Source organism: Dipodomys ordii, unplaced genomic scaffold (genome assembly GCF_000151885.1).
Source record: "Dipodomys ordii isolate 6190 unplaced genomic scaffold, Dord_2.0 Scaffold26, whole genome shotgun sequence".
NCBI lineage: Eukaryota > Metazoa > Chordata > Mammalia > Rodentia > Heteromyidae > Dipodomys > Dipodomys ordii.
The window spans coordinates 4,690,356-4,712,573 of record NW_012267242.1 but is presented as its reverse complement, the minus strand read 5'-3'; the positions used below and the strand labels follow the sequence as shown (position 1 = coordinate 4,712,573).

At 38.4% G+C, this 22,218-nt stretch overlaps 1 protein-coding gene across 1 annotated transcript in view; it reads left to right on the top strand.

The window, feature by feature from the left end:
• Ush2a (Usher syndrome 2A (autosomal recessive, mild)) overlaps positions 1-22,218 on the top strand; it is a 640,567-nt gene that overhangs the window by 268,631 nt on the left and 349,718 nt on the right. The window contains exons 30-31 of the mRNA XM_013015154.1: positions 4,075-4,188; positions 6,408-6,569. Coding sequence (XP_012870608.1) covers positions 4,075-4,188; positions 6,408-6,569 — 276 coding nt within the window. The remainder of the gene's footprint in view (positions 1-4,074; positions 4,189-6,407; positions 6,570-22,218) is intronic.

Below are 22,218 nucleotides of genomic sequence, written 5' to 3'. Positions count from 1 at the left end.
TGAGGAGTGATGTCTTACTGATCAACTTTTTTGAAAAATTGTCTTTAAATATTGACCTTGTCTGGGAAGTCTAGATATTAGAAATACCCCTATCTAAATAATTAAAGACTTTGAGGTCCTTAAGTAAAGGGGAAGGGTTAAGAGAGACATATCACACTACACACATACACCAAATAAACTCCTTTAGTAAAAGCAAGGCTGGTTAAGTAAAAGATTAAAGATCCTTTAGTGATCCTTTAGTATGTTATTTGACATGCTCCTTTTTAGTACATATTAATACCTTTCCATATAAGCTGATAGAACAGTTGTAACTCCAGTATTTTATTTCAGTTAGGATTTGGGAAGAAATAATATCTCAGGATAAAATATTTCCTAAATCCTGTTTACAAAACCCCAAAATAGCAAAACTGTTGCTGTGTGTCTCACTGGTAATATTACCCGAATAAATGACACATCTTTCGGCTTGGGAGTTCCGATCATCAATCTGTTTATAACCTTTGTTTCTCTTTGGAGAGCTGTCGGCAGAAAGCATCACTTTCTTCATATGCTATGTATATGAAGTGATGAACAAAAGAAATTAATCTCATATTTTACAGCATGTTTTTCTTGCCTGGGTTGGCACTGGAAGTCTGGCTCTCTGGAGGCTGATTTGTTTCTTGTTACTTTGGCATTATGCTAATTCGGTCATGCAAGTTGTCCTACTTAGAGTGTTGTAGTTGATTCCAACTTGCTAACAGGAAAGATGTGACAATACCAAAGATTTTGTCAGGATAAAATGGTTAGAACATCTTTATGATAATAGCACAGATTTGAGTTTCTAGCAGTAGTAGAGGCATTATGAACTATAAAAAGTAAGCCAGGCATCTATAATCCTAGCTAATCAGGAGGCTGAGATCTGAGATCTCAGGATTGTTTGAAGCCAGCCAGGTCAGGCAAATCCATGAGACTCTTATCACCAATAAAGCAGGCAGAAAAGGCTAAAAGTAACACTGCAGCTCAAGGGATAGAGTATTAGCCTTGAACAAAGGAAGCTCACAGATGACACCCAGGCCCTGAATTAAAGCCCCAAGACTGGCAAAATAAAAATGAAATAGAAAAACCAAAGGCGACTTTGATCAAAATAAATTGTATTCATGAACTGCTTTGTTACATGGTAACTCCTTTGTACAATGACTTAAAGATACAAAATTAAATAAATAATGAGCGTTGGAGCAGGAGCAGAGTCAACAAAAGCAGAATGGGGACTAAAACTGTAGCTCATCAATAGAGAAATTGCCTAGCATGCTCAAGCTCTTGAGTTCTATCCCTAGCTCTGCACAAAGGAAGCGACAGATATTTGTGAACTAGTTTGGGATGTTGTGTGTGGATGAGGGCATGTTGAGTATAAAATACCAATGAGATGCCCAAAGAGTGATAACATAGTCTTTAGTTAGAAAGGCAGAACTGGAACTACAGGAATAAGGAGAAACATGAAGATATTCAGATGATCATGGAGGTGAGGATTGATAAACAATAAGGAAGTATTTGGGGAAAAAAGTGTCAGAACTCAATGTTGTGGAACAAACTTACTTAAAACACTAAAACCAAGGATCATGATTCAGTGAAGGAAAGAAAGGAGACCTCAGAGATTCAGGAGAAAAACTTAGAAAGGTTTGATGGTACTGAAGAAAAATGGGAGGGGGTAACAATGCTTGATAGGAAATGTACTCATTACCTTACTCATGTAACTGTAACCCCTCTGTACAGTATCTTTACAATAAAAAAAATTAAAAACACTACAGGAGGATAGGAACTGAGGAAGAGCTGTTTGATTCAAAAATTTGAAACAACTAGTCATCTTCAAGAGGTGAAAAGATCACTTAGAAGTCGACATTGGCCAAAGCTTGGTTGCAAGAGTAACATGACTTGGACTAACTCTGCACTGGAGCCCTCTTCTTCCATAGTTTCTGAGCTAGGAATTCTATATTCTTAAACTCTTTGACCTTGATAGTAACCTTTACAGGCATGTGCTATATTTTCTCTCTCATAGATGGCTCCTCAGCCTCTACTTTCAAAATATGGTCTGTTTGTCAGGCACTGGTGACTCACACCTGTAATCCTGGTGATTCAAGAGGCTGAGATTTGAGAATAGAGGTTCAAAGCCAGCCCCCAGAATAGAACTCCTTGAGACTCAAATGGAGCTGTTGCCAGCTATGTTGACAGATGAGGAAACTCATGCATAGTGGTGTGAGCCACGTGCTTTTGCCTGTAGAGTTGCCTATCAGCATCCTATTTTGCCTTCTGGCCTGATGTCTGTGCTCCTTACATGTGAAGATGAGCAGGTGTCCATTTGCTGTTTAGGGAAGTAATGTCTTAAAAGGAAGTGAACTCAAAACGTGGGCCATGGTCTGGAAGAGTCAAGAGGAAATGGCAGTCACAGTGGCAGTAGTGGGGAGTGCAGAAGGTTTTAGCACAAGGCGGGTCTGAAATGAGAGAGAGTGGAAGTTGGCAGGAAATGGTCACATGAGTATTCAGATTAGCTCATTGGCTTGAAGTCTTCCTTGGCCATGAGCTGAGGTAATGGTGCCAAGTGGAGAGAGATTGTCATGCAGAAGCATGACAGAGAGGATTCCTAAATGAGGGGAAAGCTGTTGGAAAGAGATTTTGAAGGTAGCAGTAAGGATTGAGGAATCCAAGCAAGCAAGTCCTTGCTTCATTCTGGCTCTTTGTTCTTTTAAATTTTTTAAAAATATTTCTATTGGGGAGGATGAATACAGAATTATAGGTATTAAAATTTGTGTTAGAATGATGAAATCACTCACCAATATTGACACTGCAAAGCTCAGTATATTCTGTTGAACAGTATAGGCTGTTGACGGCTTTAATCAATAGATACACAAAGTAAGACTATCTCTTTTACAATATTTTAAAGCATTTTATTAGCATTGATTATTTGCACAAAGGAGGAAAATGATATTTCCATACGTGATTAGGATTAAAGACTGCTTTAAAAACTTCCACAAGAAGCCAGGTATCAGTGGCTCACGCCTGTAATCCTAGCCACTCAGGTGGCTGAGATCCTCAGGGATCATGGTTCAAAGCCAGCCTTGGCAGGAAAGTCCATGAGACGTTTCTTCATTTAATCACTAATCCCTCCACCCCAACACACAAGTGTTCCACAAGGAAAGAGCAGTAGAAAAAACCAGTGAACATTTTATAATTTCGGTATCCTTTAATTCACAGGGTTCACTAAATAAAGAACTTCTATCTTGTTTGGGAACACCAGTAAACAAAATTTGTTTTCATTTCTACAGATACTTTTAATTGCTGAAATAATCTTATATATCTGCCACCAATCCAGGTTAATTCAATACTTCCCTGTGTCACACATCCATTTAAGACAGGTGTCTTAATTAAGTAAACTAATAATTTTGCAAGTAGAAGTACAAAAGCGTAATTATCTAATTTCTAATTGTTTAGCTATGTGAATTTGCATATTTGTTAGCTGCAGCATAAACAAATAGTTTGTATATGTGCATCCTACTGTTAAAATAATGAAGTCACATGTGGGAGTAGCATTGCCTAATGTGTGCTAATAGACACTGCATTCAAAGGCCTCCTGAGTTCAACATGACTGAGAAATGCTAGGTTCAAGAGAACTGAATAGTTTTATTTCTGTGGGAAGCCTAGAATCAGGAATGAGATAATATGCACCTTAACTATTGTATACTCATGGCACTCTGCTTCAGCAACTCTATGTGGAAGAGTTTGCCCAAATGAGATATGTATCAAGTACAGATTTCAAGTGAGCATAACAATAAGTGGACCTGCAATCAGCAGACAGGCAGGAAAATAAATGAAGGAGGCATATTTTTGTTGTTGGTGGTGGTGGTTTTCTATTTCTCAGTCCTATATCTGTGTCTGTCTTTGTCCATATCTTCCTGTCTCTTTCTCTGTGTCTCTCTTCCTCTTCCTTCCCCTAACACACACACACACACACACACACACACACACACACACACACACACACACACTTCTCTTTACAGATGCTTACAGTAAACATGCAAATCCTTTTTGTCCCCTCTTTCATTACAGGCATATTGACAGGCTTACTCCCTTTCAGAAACTATGCAGTAACCCTAACTGCTTGCACCCTTGCTGGCTGTACTGAGAGCTCACAAGCATTGAACATCTCTACTCCACAAGAAGGTAAAGTAATTTCAAAGGTCTTGACTTCCACATTTCAGTCATGAATAATAAAATAGGAGAAGAGCTAAATGCTGCAAGGCCATTTGCTGGAAAACCCCAACCTAATTTGATGACAGAGTGCATTGCCAGGCCATAATTGCTCCATTTTTGGGGGTGTGTGAAAATGAATCAAACTCCATACCCCTTAATGACATGCATCTTTAATAGCTGTAATGCAGATTAATGGGCTTTTTAATTGCTGTTACATTGTTCATGCAAGAGCCTTGTCATTAATATGAAGCATCTGAAAGATTAATGAAAGCTTCCTCATTTTACTATGGCTCAGAAGTAAATCTAGAGACAGTCTGACTAAAAAGAATTGATTGTATGGCACAGTATGAAATTGAGAATCAAATGGTTGATTTCCATGGTCTCTTTTAACTGCTAAACACCAGCACAGGCAACAATTATTTCAGCCTGATGGAGCCTCCGAATGCCAATTGAGGCATTATTAATCACTGCTCAGTTCCTTCGGACTTCAGTCTCACTTTTGTGGTACTTGGAACTTGAAAACTGTTGGCATAAATTAATGTTTCAGAAAGCATCCGTTAAGAAGGCAGTGGGAAAGAGAAAATATTTTAGCACTCTAAAGTGAAAGCTTTGCTCAAGCATCCAAACATATCACTTCAAGAAGTAAAAGCTCTCAAAACATTTGAAGCTTTGTTACTTTATATTTCCATCTCCCAGATGAGAGAAATTTTACATTTTCATACTGTCTCCCTGTGAATTTATTTAGGAGATTTAAAAGCTTGATCTTTACAGGAAAGTAGGTAGCTAATTTCTCTCTCTCTCTCTCTCTCTCTCTCTCTCTCTCTCTCTCTCTCTCTCTCTCATTCTTCTTTATCTCTCCCCTCTCCCTCTTTTCATCTTTCTGCTCTCCATTACTCATCTCCCAAGCCCTCTTTTTCCTCCTGTACAGAGAATGATTTACATAGAAGGTAGATTTTGAAAGGAAAATGCAGGTCCATATGACAAAGAGATTAAATAAAATCTTTCCTGGCACCCCTAATCAGAGTCCCCTCAGCTGGACAGTGATGTCAATGAAACATCTTCATGATTTCCTCTATCTACTCTAGTAAAAATGATAGTTCCTCAAATGAGTACCAGTAGCTCATGCCTGTAATCCTAGCTACTCAGGAGACTGAGAGCTCAGGGTCCCACATTCGAAGCCAGCCCAAGCAGACAAATCTGAGAAACTCTCATCTCTAATTAGCCACCAAAAGGTTGGAAGTGAAGCTGTTGCTCAAATAGTAGAGTGCCAGCCTTGAGCACAGCATCCAGGCTTTGAGATCAAGCCCACAAACCAGCACCAAACAAAAAGCAAAAGTATAGCTTCTCTCAATGCCATTGTGTCCATTAATCTCTCTTACATATCCTTCCACCATCTTTACTATGGGGCCCATAACTTCATGTCCCCTTTAGCTTCTCTACATCCACGACAGACCCTGTCTAGATTTTGCTTAGTTCCTTACCTACCTCTCCCATTGCTGTGTCCCAGAGAGAGTTCTTTATCATCCACTTCACCATTTTTTGTCATTATTCAAGAAATTCCTAAACTTATAACCTTTCCAAGAAGTTATTTTTAATTTACCCAATGTTATTTGTATTGGAGATCAATTATGTTTTTAATTTTTTTAACATGTAGATCCTATGACTCCAATTCATTGGTTATTTTGTTGAAATATCATTTGAACATTATAGTGTAGTTTCAATATGTAATTCATTTAATCGATTCTACATTTTCAAGCTATTGTAATAGTTAGGTAGAAGTTTTCTTAAGTGTCTATTACAAACCATTCATCAACACTGGCCACGTCAAACCGTAAGCTCTTCGAGGGTAGGGGACTCTATCTGCTTAATTAGTTTGAGTAGGTGCAACCTCCCACCACCATTGTGGTTAATAATACTTTTGATGAAGTAACACACACGTCCGTCAAGTGAACCAGTGTGAAGACTCCCCATCCATCACCTAGGCAGATTATCATAAATCCAGGACAGTTATTTAGCACTGTTCCTAAAGCAATTACTGACACGCTACCCACAAATGAGGAACGTTTCCATGCCTGGGATCGCAGGTTTAGCCCATGATTTATTGGCTTGAGTCTAAAAAGTTTGAGTAAACTAAAATTAGTCTCTATAAATCTTTTCTTTTTAAAAATATTTCTTTTTCTTTTTCACAGCTCCACAAGAGGTTCAGCCACCAGTAGCTAAATCCCTTCCTGATTCATTGTTACTCTCTTGGAATCCACCAAAACAAGCAAATGGTATTATAACTCAGTACTCCTTATACATGGATGGGAACCTCATCTATTCAGGCTGTATGGAGAATTACACAGTGACAGGTAAGACTGCTGTGGCATTACATAATTACATAGTCTTTATGTGTGTGTATGTATAATGGACTATCGTGGATTCTTTTTCTGAAAACACATTTGTTGTTGTTGTTTGTTGTTATTTAGTTAGTTTTGTGCTGGTCCTGGGGTTTGAACTCATAGTCATCTGGGCACTGTCCCTGGCTTGTTGGATTTGTTGGTGTTGTTTGGGGAGTTACTTTTGGCTAGTCCTGGGGCTTCAACTCAGAGCCTCGGTGTGATTCCTGAGATGTTTTGCTCAAAGCTAACACTCTTGCACTTGGAACCACAGCTCCTCTTCTTGTTTTTAGGTGGTTAATTGGATATAAGAGTCTCACAGAACTTTCCTGCCCAGGCTGGCATCAAACTCAGATCCTCAGATCTCAGACCCCTTAGTAATTAGGATTATGGGCTAAGCCAAAGCCACTGGCGTCTAGCCCTATCCCTGGTTAAATTTTGCTCAGGGCTAGCACTCTACCACTTGAATCATGGCTCTACTTCTGGATTTTTATGGTAGGTTTTGGAGATAAGAGTCTCATGGATTTTCCTGTCCAAGCTGGCTTCGAACTGTGATCCTTAGATCTAAGCCTCCTGAGTAGCTAAGATTACAGGCCAACCCAGGCTTTTTCAGATCCTCATTTGAAAATACAGTTTTGAAGTTGTGTTATATAATTTTGTCTCCTGTTGACCACTCCAATGCCATGAGCCTTGTGGTCTATTAGGCATATATATGTTGAAGCCAATGTTTAACAAAATGGAAAGATCCCTATATTACCTCCATCCCACTTCACCAAGGAGTGAAATCCATCTCCTTACCTAAATCTCACACACCACTGTGCTCAGGTGTAGAAGGGACCTGAATGTAATAATACAGTGGCCCAACAGAGCCTGGTCCCTATCCCATGGGTCACAGGTTTAAAGCTGGACTTAGTGTAGTTCCAGTCACATGGGGTCTGTGAATCTGAATCATTTAAACCAATGATATCCTTTAGATGATTCCATGGTTACATGGCTAACTACCTAATATTCCTCATGAATGTGGGATAGTATTAAGACTCAGAAAGTGTGCATTTACTGTAGTTTTAACTTTAAACTATTCTAGAGAAAACATAGCATATACACCCACACCAAATATATAATTTCATTTTGTATTTAAATAAAATGAAAGAAGTAGTTGGAAGACTTTCTGAATACCCGAGGCCTCTGTTAGGTTATTGTCTGATCTGTGTTTATACTTGTACAGAACTCATACTGGGACTATATTTTATGTTATGTTCCATACTATATTTGATTCTCAGATGAGATGCTACTAATCAAATATTGATTGATTTAAAAACTGAAGCCTAGCGATATTAAGTTCTTTGTGAAAGGTCACGACAAGTTAGAATCAGAGGTAGAATTAATTATTTATGTCACATTAATGTCAAGGACTGAGGTTATAACAGGGAAAGCAGTCAGACACTGGTCCTCCTGGCGTGGTATTCATGGCTTCGTGTGAACACATGCGGATGCTTTTATGACATGTGGGCATGGACAATTTTCATTTGTATTGTTGTCTCCTCTTTGGTCTGAGAAGAACAGTAACAGGACAAGCACTATTACTTTTCTCTATCATTCATCCTGATTGGATAGCACTCTGTGCTATCCACTTGACAAGTAAGATCATTGCTACCCCACGTACAAGTGGGGAAAATGTGATCTAGAAGAGTTCAGGTGATAACTCCTGTGTGTGACACTTTGACATCAACCCAAGCATTCTGGCTACCTTGAAGACAATGTGGTCTGAAAACAGGCTACTTACCTTTCAGTGGACTTAATTATTGAATCTATAAGATGGGAATAACTAGGCTCTTGGATAATTTGAAGAAAGTAGACTCTGTACAACATATCATATGGTGTTAGGAATTGGTTTTAAAATGTATAATTATCATTCTCCGTCGGTGAATGGAGTTTATAATATGAATATAAAGCAGATTAGTTTTATCCTAAAATATTAGTTTATCAGACTGAAGCTCATGCCATTATATTAAATAAATATTATAGACTGTAGAAAGTATTTTGTAAAAATAAAGCAATATTAAAGCCCATCACTGAATGAGTTTTATATGTGTGTTAATGATGATAATGAAAGGACCTTTCTAGGGCCAAAATACATCACTGTGCGTAAATGGCTATTACATTTTTGTAGTCTCACAATAGATATTTTCTAATTTCTTGGGTATTAATTAATTATGCTCCTGTAAGTTTGCTGTGTGAGTTTACATCTCCTCTCATCTGTGTGTGTGTGTGTGTGTGTGTGTGTGTTGCCTTGAACAAGATCACTTGTTTGCTTGTTTGGTTCTTCAAAATGCCATAAATATCTGAAAATCATGACCACATGCATATTCATTTCTGCATCTCCAAGGTCTCTTAGAGTAGGTGATGACTAAGCAATATTGGTAAAGTCCTTTGACTCCCGACAATAAAGAAGATAGTGATAACGGATAGAAGATAGCAGGAGAGTAGGAAACAAAAGCTACAAAGAAAGGAGAATGAAAAGTGATGAGAGGATAAGAAACTTAGATCCTTTCTGTGCACAGAAATGAATGCTGTATCAGCTTACAAGGGAGAAGTAGAGCTGATAGCAGATGAGAAAGTGTGGGTTGTGAATGTTTCCAAATGCATAGAATCCCCTTGTGGTGACCTTGTGCAAACCCAGAAAAAAAAGCAGTATGAGGAAGACAGGAGGCATGAATTCACATCAATTTCTATTAATAATACAAGTTATTAGCATTTTTACAACCTGTAAAATAATATTATATTCTAGCCTTTGTTTGAATGAATCCACAAAACTGTGCAAGTATCAGATCTACAGCAAGAGATTGTGGCATATGGTAATATAATGGATGGGTACAACAAATAATTCTCATGTTAAATAAAGATTTGACTCTTTTGTGTGTGGGGCGGGGGGGTACTGGGGCTTGAGCTCAGGGCCAGAGTACTGTTTCTAGCTTTATTACTTAAGACTGACTGACCCGTGGGGCTGGGAAGGTGGCTCAGCGGTAGAGAGCTTGCCTTGCATGCATGAGGCCCTGGGTTCGATTCCTCAGCACCACATTAGCAGAAAAAGCCAGACGTAGCACTCTGGCTCAAGTGGTAGAGCACTAGCCTTGAGCTGAAGAGCTGAGGGACAGCGCCCAGGCCCAGAATTCAGGTCCCACGACTGACCAAAATAAAAGACTAACTGACCCTCTAACACTTGAGCCACAATTCCATTTATTTATTTGTTTATTTATTTATATTTGGTGGTTAATTGCAAATAAATGTTTCATTAATTTTTCTACCTGGGATGCCTTTGAATCTCAATCCTCAGATCTTGGCCTCCTGAGTAGCTCAGATTACAGTCATGATCATGGGTACATGACAGAGGGCACTATTTTTACGGGACTCAAAACTGTCCTCTCTAGCTACAATGGACATAAATTAAATGATCTTCAGACTTTGTATAGTATCGCTCCTGATGTTTCTTTTCTAAGCCTATCACGACTGTCACCAAATAGTTTATGCTATGAAGCATGCTGGGACTGGGACTTCAGTATTGGTCAGATTGGAGGGTAACTAAGCCCTGTAGGTGACTAGAACATGATTATTCTCACCCATGGATAGCAACGCTGAAGGCTAGAGAGGTCAAGAAATTCTTCTGGTCAGTAAGTGGAGGAGCCATTCCAAATGCAGGTCTGTATGCTTTGCCCATCGATGCCTACAATCTTCCTATAGGCTTCTTATTGAATTTTTCATTTTATTTTTCCTTACCACAACCCTGGCAGTTAAAGCAGGAACCTAATTAGAACCCTCAGAACTCCTCTATCAATCGGCTAGAGCTTTCATAACAACTTATCACAGCCTAAACGCCTTAGGAAACAGAAACACTTCTTACTCTCTAGAGGCTGAAAGTTCAGGATAAGATGTGAACAGGTTTGGTTTCTCCTGAAGCCTCTCTCCTTGGCATACAGAAAGCTACCTTCTCATCAGCGCCTCACATGACCTTTGCTGTGTGGGAATGCATCTTTGGGTCTCTTCCTCTGGTGTACAAACAACAGTCTTGTTGGATAAAGTCCGATTCTCACTGCCTCTTTAAAGGCCTTAACTCAGATATACTCATTTTTCATTTCAATGCAAGATTTGAGGAGTAGATGAATACACAATCCATTCCATAGCAGTACTCTGAAGTAATTGTCTTGCCAATTAGTGAAGGCTCCAGATCTGTTTCTGTAGAGATTCTGAAAGTGCAGAAGAATTTAATACAATGGGCTTGAAGATCACTTATGACTCATAGATTTTATACTTGTAATACATACTAAATTGAGGTCACTTATATCTTCACATGCATGTGAATGAAGTTATCCAGGTTCTATCTTCAAACGTGTTGAATAAAGTCATCTAAGGAGAAAGCTGATGGGAAATTACTCTAGCTATTGAGAAGAGCTGTAGTATTTCTGGATATCTTATCATGATATATACCTACAGTGCTGTTGGTACTCAGGGTATTTGTGACCTCATATCCTTTCCTCACAGCTGAATGGTTTGTGAGTGGAGCCCAAACCAACTAGTAATATCAGGATGGTGGTAGTTTAGACACTAAGTTTATATATGCATGAATGAAATATCTCAGAAATGGATCTACTCAATTAGAGTATAATTTATAAAATTTTATAATTTTAATTTTAAATTTTTATAAAATTTTAAAGGTATAAAAGAAAGAAATCCTTATTAAAGATAAACTATGCAAATATATAAATGCTCACAACAGAGAGAGGATTTCTTAATATTTAATATAATTCTCTAATACTTCATCATAACAAAATCAGGCTACAACCAATGTAAAATGTTGCATCTGTACACATTCTCTTATTATAACTATATTACCATATATCATTGAATATCTCTATAAAAATATTTTAGCATATTCAAAATACTTGCTTCATCTAATGAACCTACAGTAATGCATACAACCATATGAACATGTATCTTTTTAAAATATTGTAACTATTATACATAATCTTTATTGCTATACTTTTTTAAGAAAAAGAACAGTGGTAGCGAACTTTTACAGAATATTTGATATGTACCATCAAGTTCTTCCCAGGAAGTTATCAGCAGAGAACAGGTTTTTTTTTATCTTTGATACCTTTCTAAGTAGAGTATCATTTTAAAAAATGTAACTACTGGTTATGCTGAATGCTTTTCTTCATGATTATTAGTCATTTATATTTTGCTCTTGATGCGCGAAAAATCATGAACAGAGTTCATGATAAGGTATAATTTTGAAATTTTATCAAAAGCTATGTCTCATACACTTTCCTGGTTATAGTAACCCACAGTACTTAAAATTACTGGCTATCAAAGCTTCCTAAATAACTTTGGTGTTAATGACGTTCCTAACTATTGAAGGCACAACAACATTTTTACATCACTCCCCCATTTATCTGTGATTTCCATTTACATCGTCCTGTAGAACCAACATCCTCCCATTGTGCTTAGCAAAAGGATCTTGCTGGCATGGAGGATCCAAGTAAAAGTGAATGCATTTCAATCCAGAAGCCACTTAGCATCCAGGTGCTTTGAAATGTTTTTAAAATTCTTTCTGTTCAATACAAAGCACTAAAAGTCAAAGGCATTGGTGCACCTTGAGTTAGTACAAAAATATATTTAAAAATGCATACAGTTCAAGTTTTTGCCTTGCATAGGCCAGAAGCTAGTTCTACGCTGGGTCAGTTCTGACACTGAAAAATGAATCCAGTTAGAGGACCTCCCGAAGGCTGTTGATGTTTGCTATAATAAATAGCACACACTTTAAGTCAAACTTTTTCATTCTGTATTCAAAGGTAATGGATTTTTCGTAACCATAGTAACCTTGGTGAATTTCTGGATAAATACATGAGGTAGATACATTCTAGTTTTATTTTTGAATATAAACTACCACATTATGTATTACTAATAATATGAAAAATAGGATGTAGGTTAGTATAATGACAGCTTAAACTAGTATGCATTTTTCTTCTGCAAAAAAATAAATATTTATCAAAAGTAGAGGTTCAATTAATTTTTCCCCCCAGTTTTGTGGTATTGTGGTAGTACCATTTATCTTTTCTTGCAAGATCTCCATTAATCTCTTATTTCAGTCCCGTAACAGATTTTAGAGAATTTGGAGGTAAAAACAATTGTGCTTTAAAAGCTTATGATTAAAAACATTATGGGAAGATTGAAGAACTTATATTGATATCACTAGCAGAGCCATGGTGAGCTGCTTAGAATGCCTAGATGTAGTGTGTTCACGAGTAGGCAGGGAAAGGAAGCCCTTTGTGAGACTATTCAATATCCCTGGATTGTTTCTAAGTTCAGGTTAGATAGCATCCTGATGGATGATGACCGTCCAAACGGTAGCCAACCAGATCATTCTCATTTTAAAGGAGCACCCTACCAGAAACTGGCAATCTTCAAGAAGTTTCCAAAGGGTTCAGAAAATCCCACGAAGATTTTAGAAACAAGATGAGCATGATAGTGGAAATTTGGAAGCATATACATCAAAAACACAGCAAGAAGATTTCTGTGCTGCCTGGTGAAAAAATAGTTCTTTTGTTGCCAGATGCCAATGGCTCTGGGCCAGTAACCCTACCTATTTAGGAGGCTGAGATCTAAGGATCCAGGTTCAAAACCAGCTTAGCAGGGAAGTCCAGAAAGACACATATTGCTAATGAATCACCAAATATCTGGAAGTAGAGCTGTGGCTCTGTTGATAGAGTTCTAGCTTTGAACCAAAAAAAAAAAAAAAAAAAAGGTAAGGAACAGTGCCCAGAACTTGAATTAAAGCCCCAGACCTTTCACAAAACAAAAACAATTATCTCTTTACTCTTTACAACCTGAATTGTTTGAGTTTAACCCATCCTGACTTATTGTAGTTGGTCTCGACCAACACCAAAGAGAACAAGCGAATATGCATTTAAATGTATCATCTAGCAAGTCTTATAATTCACCCTCTTAGTCTTATGAATGGATAGATGTGGCTTATTGCTAGAATTATAGTTAACATCTTCCCACTATTAATTCACCAGGATGGAGGCTTTTATCATAAGATTGAGGAAATAAGTTATGGATAACAACAGTATAAGAAGTGTGTAAGTATGTGTATAAGAAATTAAGAGAAAAAGAAAAGGAGAAGGTAAGAGGGAAGGAAAGAAGGAAAGGGAAAAGAACAGGGAGAAAGAAAGATGCTAAGAAAGAGGAAAGGCACATGATGTTCTGGTAAATTCAGAGAGCCAATAAATATTTATATTTTAACCGATACTAAAGTTTAAATATAAATACTTATTGGTTAGAGTTTTTGTTTCTAACCAGAAATTCTTCTATTTGGAGCAGGAGGGAGAGAGCGGGAGTTGAATTTGTCAAGGTCAAGAAAAACCATGTATCAACAGCAACATAGAAATGCTCATCTTAAACCTTCCAAACACTTAAGATTTAATGATGAGACATTTATTGAAGAAGCTATATTGCTTTCAACACAATAAAAACCAAGCAAAGGTTCAGTACTTCTAACCAGGCATCAGAAGGAAACCTTATCATACTCAACAAATTGGAGCAAATGGATATTCATTTGAGTTTAAATGGTTTGTAATAGGGCCTTTTGTAGCAAAAATAAAACTTTAACCTAGATAGTCTGATTTTTCAGTGTTCAATATCACTATGTGTTACATTATATTTGCAAGGGGAAATCTTTAAAGCTTGTGCTTTAAACCGTAAGCCTGAGTTTTTACAAGGCAGAGCATGCGAGGATATACAGGTAAGCCCATGATCACATCTGTGAACCACCAGGTGCCCTTTGGATGCCACAATGGTGTGGCAGTGAATTATACAAGGTCTAAGAGACCTTGAAGATACAAGGAAGAAACAGTGAGCTATGGAAAGCAACTAGAGCCTTCAGAGGCTCAATTACAAAGCAACTAGTACTGAGACCAATGACTCCATGGTAGACGTTCAAAACCTTAGCAAAACACCTTAGGTCAATGTGTGTAACTGATGCTTTTCTCTCAAGAGTTATATTCACTTAGTAACAAAGGACCAGTGAAATGGAAATAACTCATATGGAATATTTGACACTCGTCCATGGTTAATTGTAAACAATACAACCCAAGGGACTTTCTCCCATTAAGATGCTTCTACAATGCCCTGATACGTAAAGAAGTCAATAAAATATATTCACATATAGAGTTTAAGATCTGTGCCCAAATATGCCTGTCATCTATTAACCAAATTGAGAATCTTTGTTATTTCTTTTATTAACTTTAAATGATTGCACACAGGGGTTTCAATTCAGCACCAAACTGAGGACTTTGTTATTTAAGTTGTGAATCAAAAGGACATCAATATCACCCCAAAATGAGAATTTTTATGCTCTCAAAAGGTAGCAAAGGACCCTGTGTTGGAAAGGATTTCAGAGGGAAGAGTATGAATGACATCCAGTTGCAGAAGCATGGAGTTTGGTACAGAAGAGATGATATGGAATATGTCCTTCTATTGAGACTTCATCAAATAGAGGCTGCCTGTTATTTTTAATTTATATTTTGAAAAACTCTTAAATTGAATTATTACTTCCTACAGAAAGTGTATCTAACTTAAGGGTATAGGTTGATGAGTATTTATGACTACGCATATTTATGTAACCACTATCCAAATCAAGTAGTGACATTACAAGCTTACTACAGGCCCTCAATTTTATACCCTCAAATTCTAGCTCTTGGCAGCATAGTTCAGTGGGTTGTTTTATTCCTACATTTAGTATGTGTGAAGTCAAACAATATGAGTCTTTTTCCCCCTGCTGGGTCCTTTTAAAGAAAGTGGGAAGTAGAGGGAATAATGTTTTTGAACTCAGAGCCAGGTCATGGTCCCTTAGCTTTTCACTCAAGGCTGCTGCTCAGAGACTTGAGCCATAACTCCACTTCCTGCAGTATGGTAGTTAATTGAAGATCATTGTCTCACAGATTTTCCTGCCTGGGTTGGCTTCTCAGATCTCAGCTTCCTGAATAGCTAGGATTACAGGCATGAGGCACCGACATTCAGCTTTTTATTTTTATTTTTTGAATATTTTTCTTATCGTTAACTAACTCCTTTTACAAAGGAGTGGCATTCACTGAAGCAGCTTATGAATGTAGTGTGTCTTTTTTTAATTAATTTTTTTATTGTGAAAATACTGTGCAGAGGAGTTACAATTACATGGGCAAGATAATGAGTACATTTCTTTTTTTTATTGTAATATACTGTACAGAGGGGTTACAATTACATGGGCAAGATAATGAGTACATTTCTTATCAAGCATTGTAGCCTCCTCCTTTGTTTACCCTTCACATCCCTTCCCAGCCTCCCCTCGCCCCACATCCAATCCTCCCCCCCACCAAAGTTGTAAAGTTCGTTTTCGACATGACAACTTGTACTTCTCATTGTCGCAATGGGTCCACCTGTATCCTTATTTAAACGACTTGTTTTTCCCCTTCCCCTCCACAAATTATACCGACATCAAATACAGTGAACGCAGGGCTTATACTGTGGGGGAGGGACATACAAAGCAACAAAGAAATAATCTAGTGCATGTTGATCAAAGTCACCCCTTTTAACATTCTCACACATCCTTCTCAACCTTACATATCTTACCTTACATATCTTAATTTTAGGTTATGTATTGAATTGTTTGCAATTTAATGAAACAATTTGTGTGTAGAATGCACTTTGATCCGTGTTACCACTTCAACATCTTCACCCCCCTTCAACACACTCTTTCCTTACATTTCCCAATTCCATGGCATATATAATGAATTCTTACTAGCATTCTCTACCCTTCCCCACATTCTTCTTCCTCTGTCCTTTTGACCCTAAATATTCCTCTTGTAAGTATCCATTTCTTGGTACTTACTTTGTTGAACTTTAACTTACTCTTTTAAAAGAATTATACTACTTATACTGTCCATAGAGTCTGTTACACTTCAGTTAATTCATTTGTAACCTCTTGCCTACCCCCCAGTGTGTGTGTTTGTAGATTTAGAGGCCCATTCTAGCTACCACAAATGAGGGAAAACATGCAACCTATATTTTTCTGGGACTGGCTTACTTCCTTTAATATATTTTTCTCCAAGTCTTTCCATTTTCTTACAAATAGTACAATATCATTCTTTCTGATGGATGAGTAGAATTCCATTTTGTATATATACCACATTTCCTGTTCCATTCATCCATTGAGGGGCGTTTGGGCTGATTCCATATCTTGCCTTTGGTAAATAAAACTGCAATGAACATGGTTGCATTAGCAGCTTAAGTGTGGCCTTGTGCTCAATTAGGTAAATATTCAGGAGTAGTATTGCTGGGAACAGTCTTTTTTGTCATGCATCCACAACATCCTGAGCCATTTGACTCCCACAGGTAGATGCTAAGATAATGTCAATTGTTAAATTTTTACTTTCCGTTAAACCATTTGACAATGTGTATAAAGAAACATCTACCTCTTGTCCAGGTGTAATCACAGAAATAATGACAGAAATATTTCATCTATAAAATTAGAAATCAGTACATTAAATCACTGACCTTTGTACATCAGCAAAAGATGCAAACCAATATTTTAACCTGGTCAGCAATAGAATATCTTATGACCACATAGATTACAATGCTGAATATGAATATGTATTTAATGTAGAAACATTAAAAGATACAATTTGAGGGCTGGGACAGTGGCTCAGTGGTAGAGTTGCTTGCCTTGCATGCATGAGGCCCTGGGTTCAATTCCTTAGCACCACATTAGCAGAAAAAGCCAGAGTGTTGCTGTGGCTCTAGTAGTAGAGTGCTAGCCTTAAGCTGAAGAGCTGAGGGGCAGCGCCCAGGCCCAAAGTTCAGGCCCCACAACCGGCAAAAAACAAAAATAAAAATAAATAAATAAATAAATCTAAAAAAGTTACAGTTTGGCAGGCAGAGTCTTTTTAATGAAATATAAATGTATGCATATGTGAATATATTGATGTGTATGTATGGATGCCCATGCAGGGATACATACCAAAGTGTTATAAATAGTTATTTCCCAGTAGTCAGATTCTGGTAGTTTCTTTTCACAAAAAAATACCTTTTTATCATTAAATAGTTATACAAAGGGATTTCAGTTCAATATGTCTGTTTATGAGTAGGTTGCATCATGATTAATGCCACCTCCTCCAAGATTTTGTTTTTCTTGAGCTGATTTTTATCTTTAAAATTCCCCACAGTTTGGACTTTAGAAACCAGAATCATTTTGATACTTCTTCTGTTTTAATACATTTGGTAAACTGGTATAAATAATGAACATTAAAAAATAATCTCTCTACACTTATGAATACATCTTGTCTTTACCATGATATTGAATCACCTGAGATAGTATTGGACACGGTGTACTTCATACCTCCTGTAGGACCTGCTGCCATCATAATGGTAGATGTTTATGATGATATTTCTTAATTCCTACATCTTTTTTGATTTACAAACTCCTCTGTAACAGTTTTCCACATATTTTATTTGAATATATTCTTTGAAACAATATTCATTTACTCTAAGTAGAGTTACTCTTTATTCATGATAAGAATGTAAAAGCATTTAGTACAGCATTACCAATTTTAGGACGAATAGCAATCTCATGAACTTTTATTGAATTGATTGAAATGAATGAAAGAGGAAAAAAGCACTCTAGAATCAGTAAATTAATATTTTAGAGTAAATAACAAATACTGATGCATAATTCAGATATAATTAATATGCTAAACATGGCAAATAGCTTTAATGAGGTAGGCTGTTCCTGTGGTTTCCTAGAAATTTTCATTTAATCACCCAATATGTGGCTTTAAAAAAAAAGGACTTTTAAGTTCGACAAGAGATGTACTTACTACCTTACTTATGTAACTGTAACCCCTCTGTACATCACCTGACAATAAAATTAAATAAAAAGAAAGTTTTAAAAGCTATTTGTGTTAGTTCACCAGAGCTGCTGCTATTCTGTTTAACCAGTGGGAACTGATGGTCTCATGGATCTGGAGGCTGAGAAATTCCAGATCAAGGTGTTGGCAGCCGTGGCTTCTTTGGGGATTGTGGAGAAAGAGTCTAGTGCACATTCCTGGTTTCCGGCAATTCCCTTGCAAACTGGAGTTTATTAGCTTGTAGACTGGTCACCTCTAGCTCTGTCTTCCCCTTCACATATGTTCTTTCTGTATATATGTCTAAGTCCAAACTTTCCTCTTTCATGAGAACACATCACAGCAGATTAGGATCCATTCTAATGATATTATTCTAATTAATAACAATTACAAGGACCCTATTTGCAAATAAGGCTACATTTGGATGTTCTGGGGGCTAGGACTTCAACATAAGAATTTGGTTAGATTTGGAGCATAATTCTACCAATATAACTATGTGTGGCTGTGTGTATGATTCTGTGATTTATCATATTCCAAATCATTTCTTAAATACCTCAAAATATTAGAGAAGATAAGACATGAAGTAGAAAGTGAGTTTGAACATGTGATATATTCCATGACAATAAATATCACTTCTTCCGTTTATTAAATGGTTCATTTAGCCAATCAATATTATAGGTTGTCTAACAAGGTAGACTGGGTAGTGTTCTAAGCATTGAAGATCTAAGAAACACCAAAACATTCATAGGCTCTTTTCTTATGGCATTTTTATTTCAGCAGGAAGTGGTTTGAAGAGAAACCAAATTACTCATTATATTTTTTACTTTAATTGAGAAATCAATAGGGCTAGTAACCTATGCTTCATATCTACCATACATCATTCCACTATACCTTTACTATGTTCCTTTAAAATACTCTTTGATTATAGGAGGTTCTTTTCTTAGTTTTACTCAGATTTAATAGCATCCTACCATTTGTTAATTGGTTCAATAAAGACTGAGCACCTAGATTCATCACTGCCACACACACATACACACACACACACACACACACACACACATGCACACACACACACACGCACACCAATGTACTACAGGTTCTGGCAAAACCCAAAGTAGTTTCAATTTTCTTTCTGATTTTCTTTTTTAAATCTTTTTTTATCGGTCATGGAGTTTGAACTCTGGGCCTGAACTCTGTCCCATAGCTCTTCAGCTAGAGGTTAGCACTTTACCACTTGAGCCACAGCGCCACTTCCAGTTTTCTGAGTGGCTTATTGGCTATAAGAGTCTCACAGACTCCTGGCCAGGCTGGTTTTCAACCATGATCCTCAGATCTCAGCTGCCTGAGTAGCTAGGATTACAGGCATGAGCCACTAGCACCTGGCAGTAGTTTCAATTTTCATGTGAACAATCTACTGTCTCAGTCTCTCTGATCATTATGTCTCATCAAAAGAAGCTCAGCTATACTTTTAAGTTTCTTGCACTGATTTAATGTATTACTCAGAAGCATTAGATATCTAAGACTTTCCTTTTAGGCATCATCCAGTTGGAGCTGTACTCCCCTAGGTTGTCAAAAGTTCCCTCCCCAGCTTAAGGGCAATATGGAGGCCATTTGAATTCTTGATTCCTCCTTGGACCCAGAAGCATTCTTCTTTTAGGGTTTATGCTAATTTCAATTTGTGCTAATCCAATTACCCAGTTGTTTCTCAGGCTCTGGTGTGTTGTCTTCATTATCTTCTTCAAGTCACAATCAGTGTTGGTTCATCTCACAGTCATTCTTTGAATTCTTCGTGCAGTTTTCCTTATTGCCAGTCATCCTAATCTTCCACTCAGACTTTGTCTCTACTACATCATGAGCACTTTCCTAACTGCATATTGGATATTGTTTTTATGTCACACTCTAGCCATTTGTCCATTCCTCTGTGTTTCTCTGCGACACTTCATTTTTTTCTCCTGCACCAAAATTTTGAGTTGAATCTTTTTAAAATTTATTTTTTTCTTATTAATAAGTTTTTTATTGTTAAAATACCATACAGAGGGGTTACAATTACATGAGCAAGATATTAAGTACATTTCTTATCAAGCATGGTTGCCTCCTCCTTTGTTTCCTCTTGAGTCACTGGTTCCTCCTTCACATCCAGTCTTAAAATAAAATCCAGGAGAGGGGGGACCAAGATGGCGACAGGGCAGTAGGGAAACGCCACAGCTCTCTTCAACCAAAAAGAGAGTTTGAGTTCCAATGCTTAATCTCCCCAAGAGACAGACAACAACAAAAAGATGAACACTCAGAGAAAAACCAGAGGCGGAAAATAACAAAAAAAGAAAGAGAGCAAAAGAAGAATTTCAGAACAGAGAAAAGCGAAGACCCCTCCCCCAACTTTTACTGGCCACACGGCAGTGCGCCAAGCCTCCGGCCAGCCCACTCGGCGGGGGCTGCCAGAGCCCCAGAGTCACAGGGGGCCGCTTGCAGATCACCAGGTACCGGTTTGCAGAACAGCGGATCGCCAGGAACAGAGAAACCTACCAGCCTGGAGTCTCCACGAGGATCCCACCCCCACCCCTCACTCTCCACCGGAGCAGAGAGGCTCCATCCCGCCAAAGCCTCTCAGCACCAGCAGCGCGACAAAGGGACCTGTAGACAGACCACCCACCCGATCACAATTGCAAAGACCCAGCGGGGCCGCCCAGGCCCCAGAGGCACAGGGGGCTGCCTGCAGATCACAACCCACAAAGAAGCCGCCTGAGCATGGACACTTTTGACCGACAGCTTCTACAGAGGCAGAGACAGAAAAGAATCACACAGAGCCACCACCGCCCAACCCAGCCCGCAACCACCCCAACTGAACTAGGATCGCAACAACAACTGATGACCTACACCACACAGAAACAATCAGTTCCAGAGTGAGTACGCCACAGGGGACAGTGTATCCCTCAAGGGAGACCAGAGCTGGAGGGAATCCCCAGACCCTGACCTAGACTCCCTACCCCAACACCCGGACCACAGGACCCACTAAAACTGGGAACTGTTCGAGAGCTCCACCAGCCCGTGGAGCACACTCTGCTGGCCAGGCCAGAGCAAGAGTGCCCCTGGAAGGGAGCTTAAATGCCCAAGCCAGGAACAGTGCCCCTGGGTCAAGACCACCAACAGTAGAAGAAATTTGAACTGTGTCCCCCAGGCTGCATAACCTAGGTGTATACACATCAGCACAGACCTAACGAGCGCGCTCCAGGCTGGGGCCAGAACCAGGCCTGGGGATCCTGCGCCTGAACAACACAACTAACTCCTCCCAACTGAAGTAAAAAGCTGAGCATATGCCTCAACAGAGGGGAGAAAACCAGGAAACAACACTCCCCGGGAAGCACGCCTGTGACAATAAAAGACCTGGAGGCCCAGGACAAGAGAAGCCCAAACCCCACCAAAACTCCACCCATATACCCTAGGCTGGGAATTGGGCAACACAGGCTGCCAGCACCTAATAGTAAGCAGGAGCTCAGGCTATTAAGGCGGCTCAGCAATAGAGTGATAGTCTTGGATGTATGAGGCCCTGGATCTGATTCCTCAGCATCACAAAAGCAAAAAGGGTCAGAAGTGGTGCTATGGCTCAAATGGTAGGGTGCCAGCCTTGAGCTGAAGAGCTGAGGGACAGCACCCAAACCTAGAGTTCAAGCCCACAACCAGCCCAAAACAAA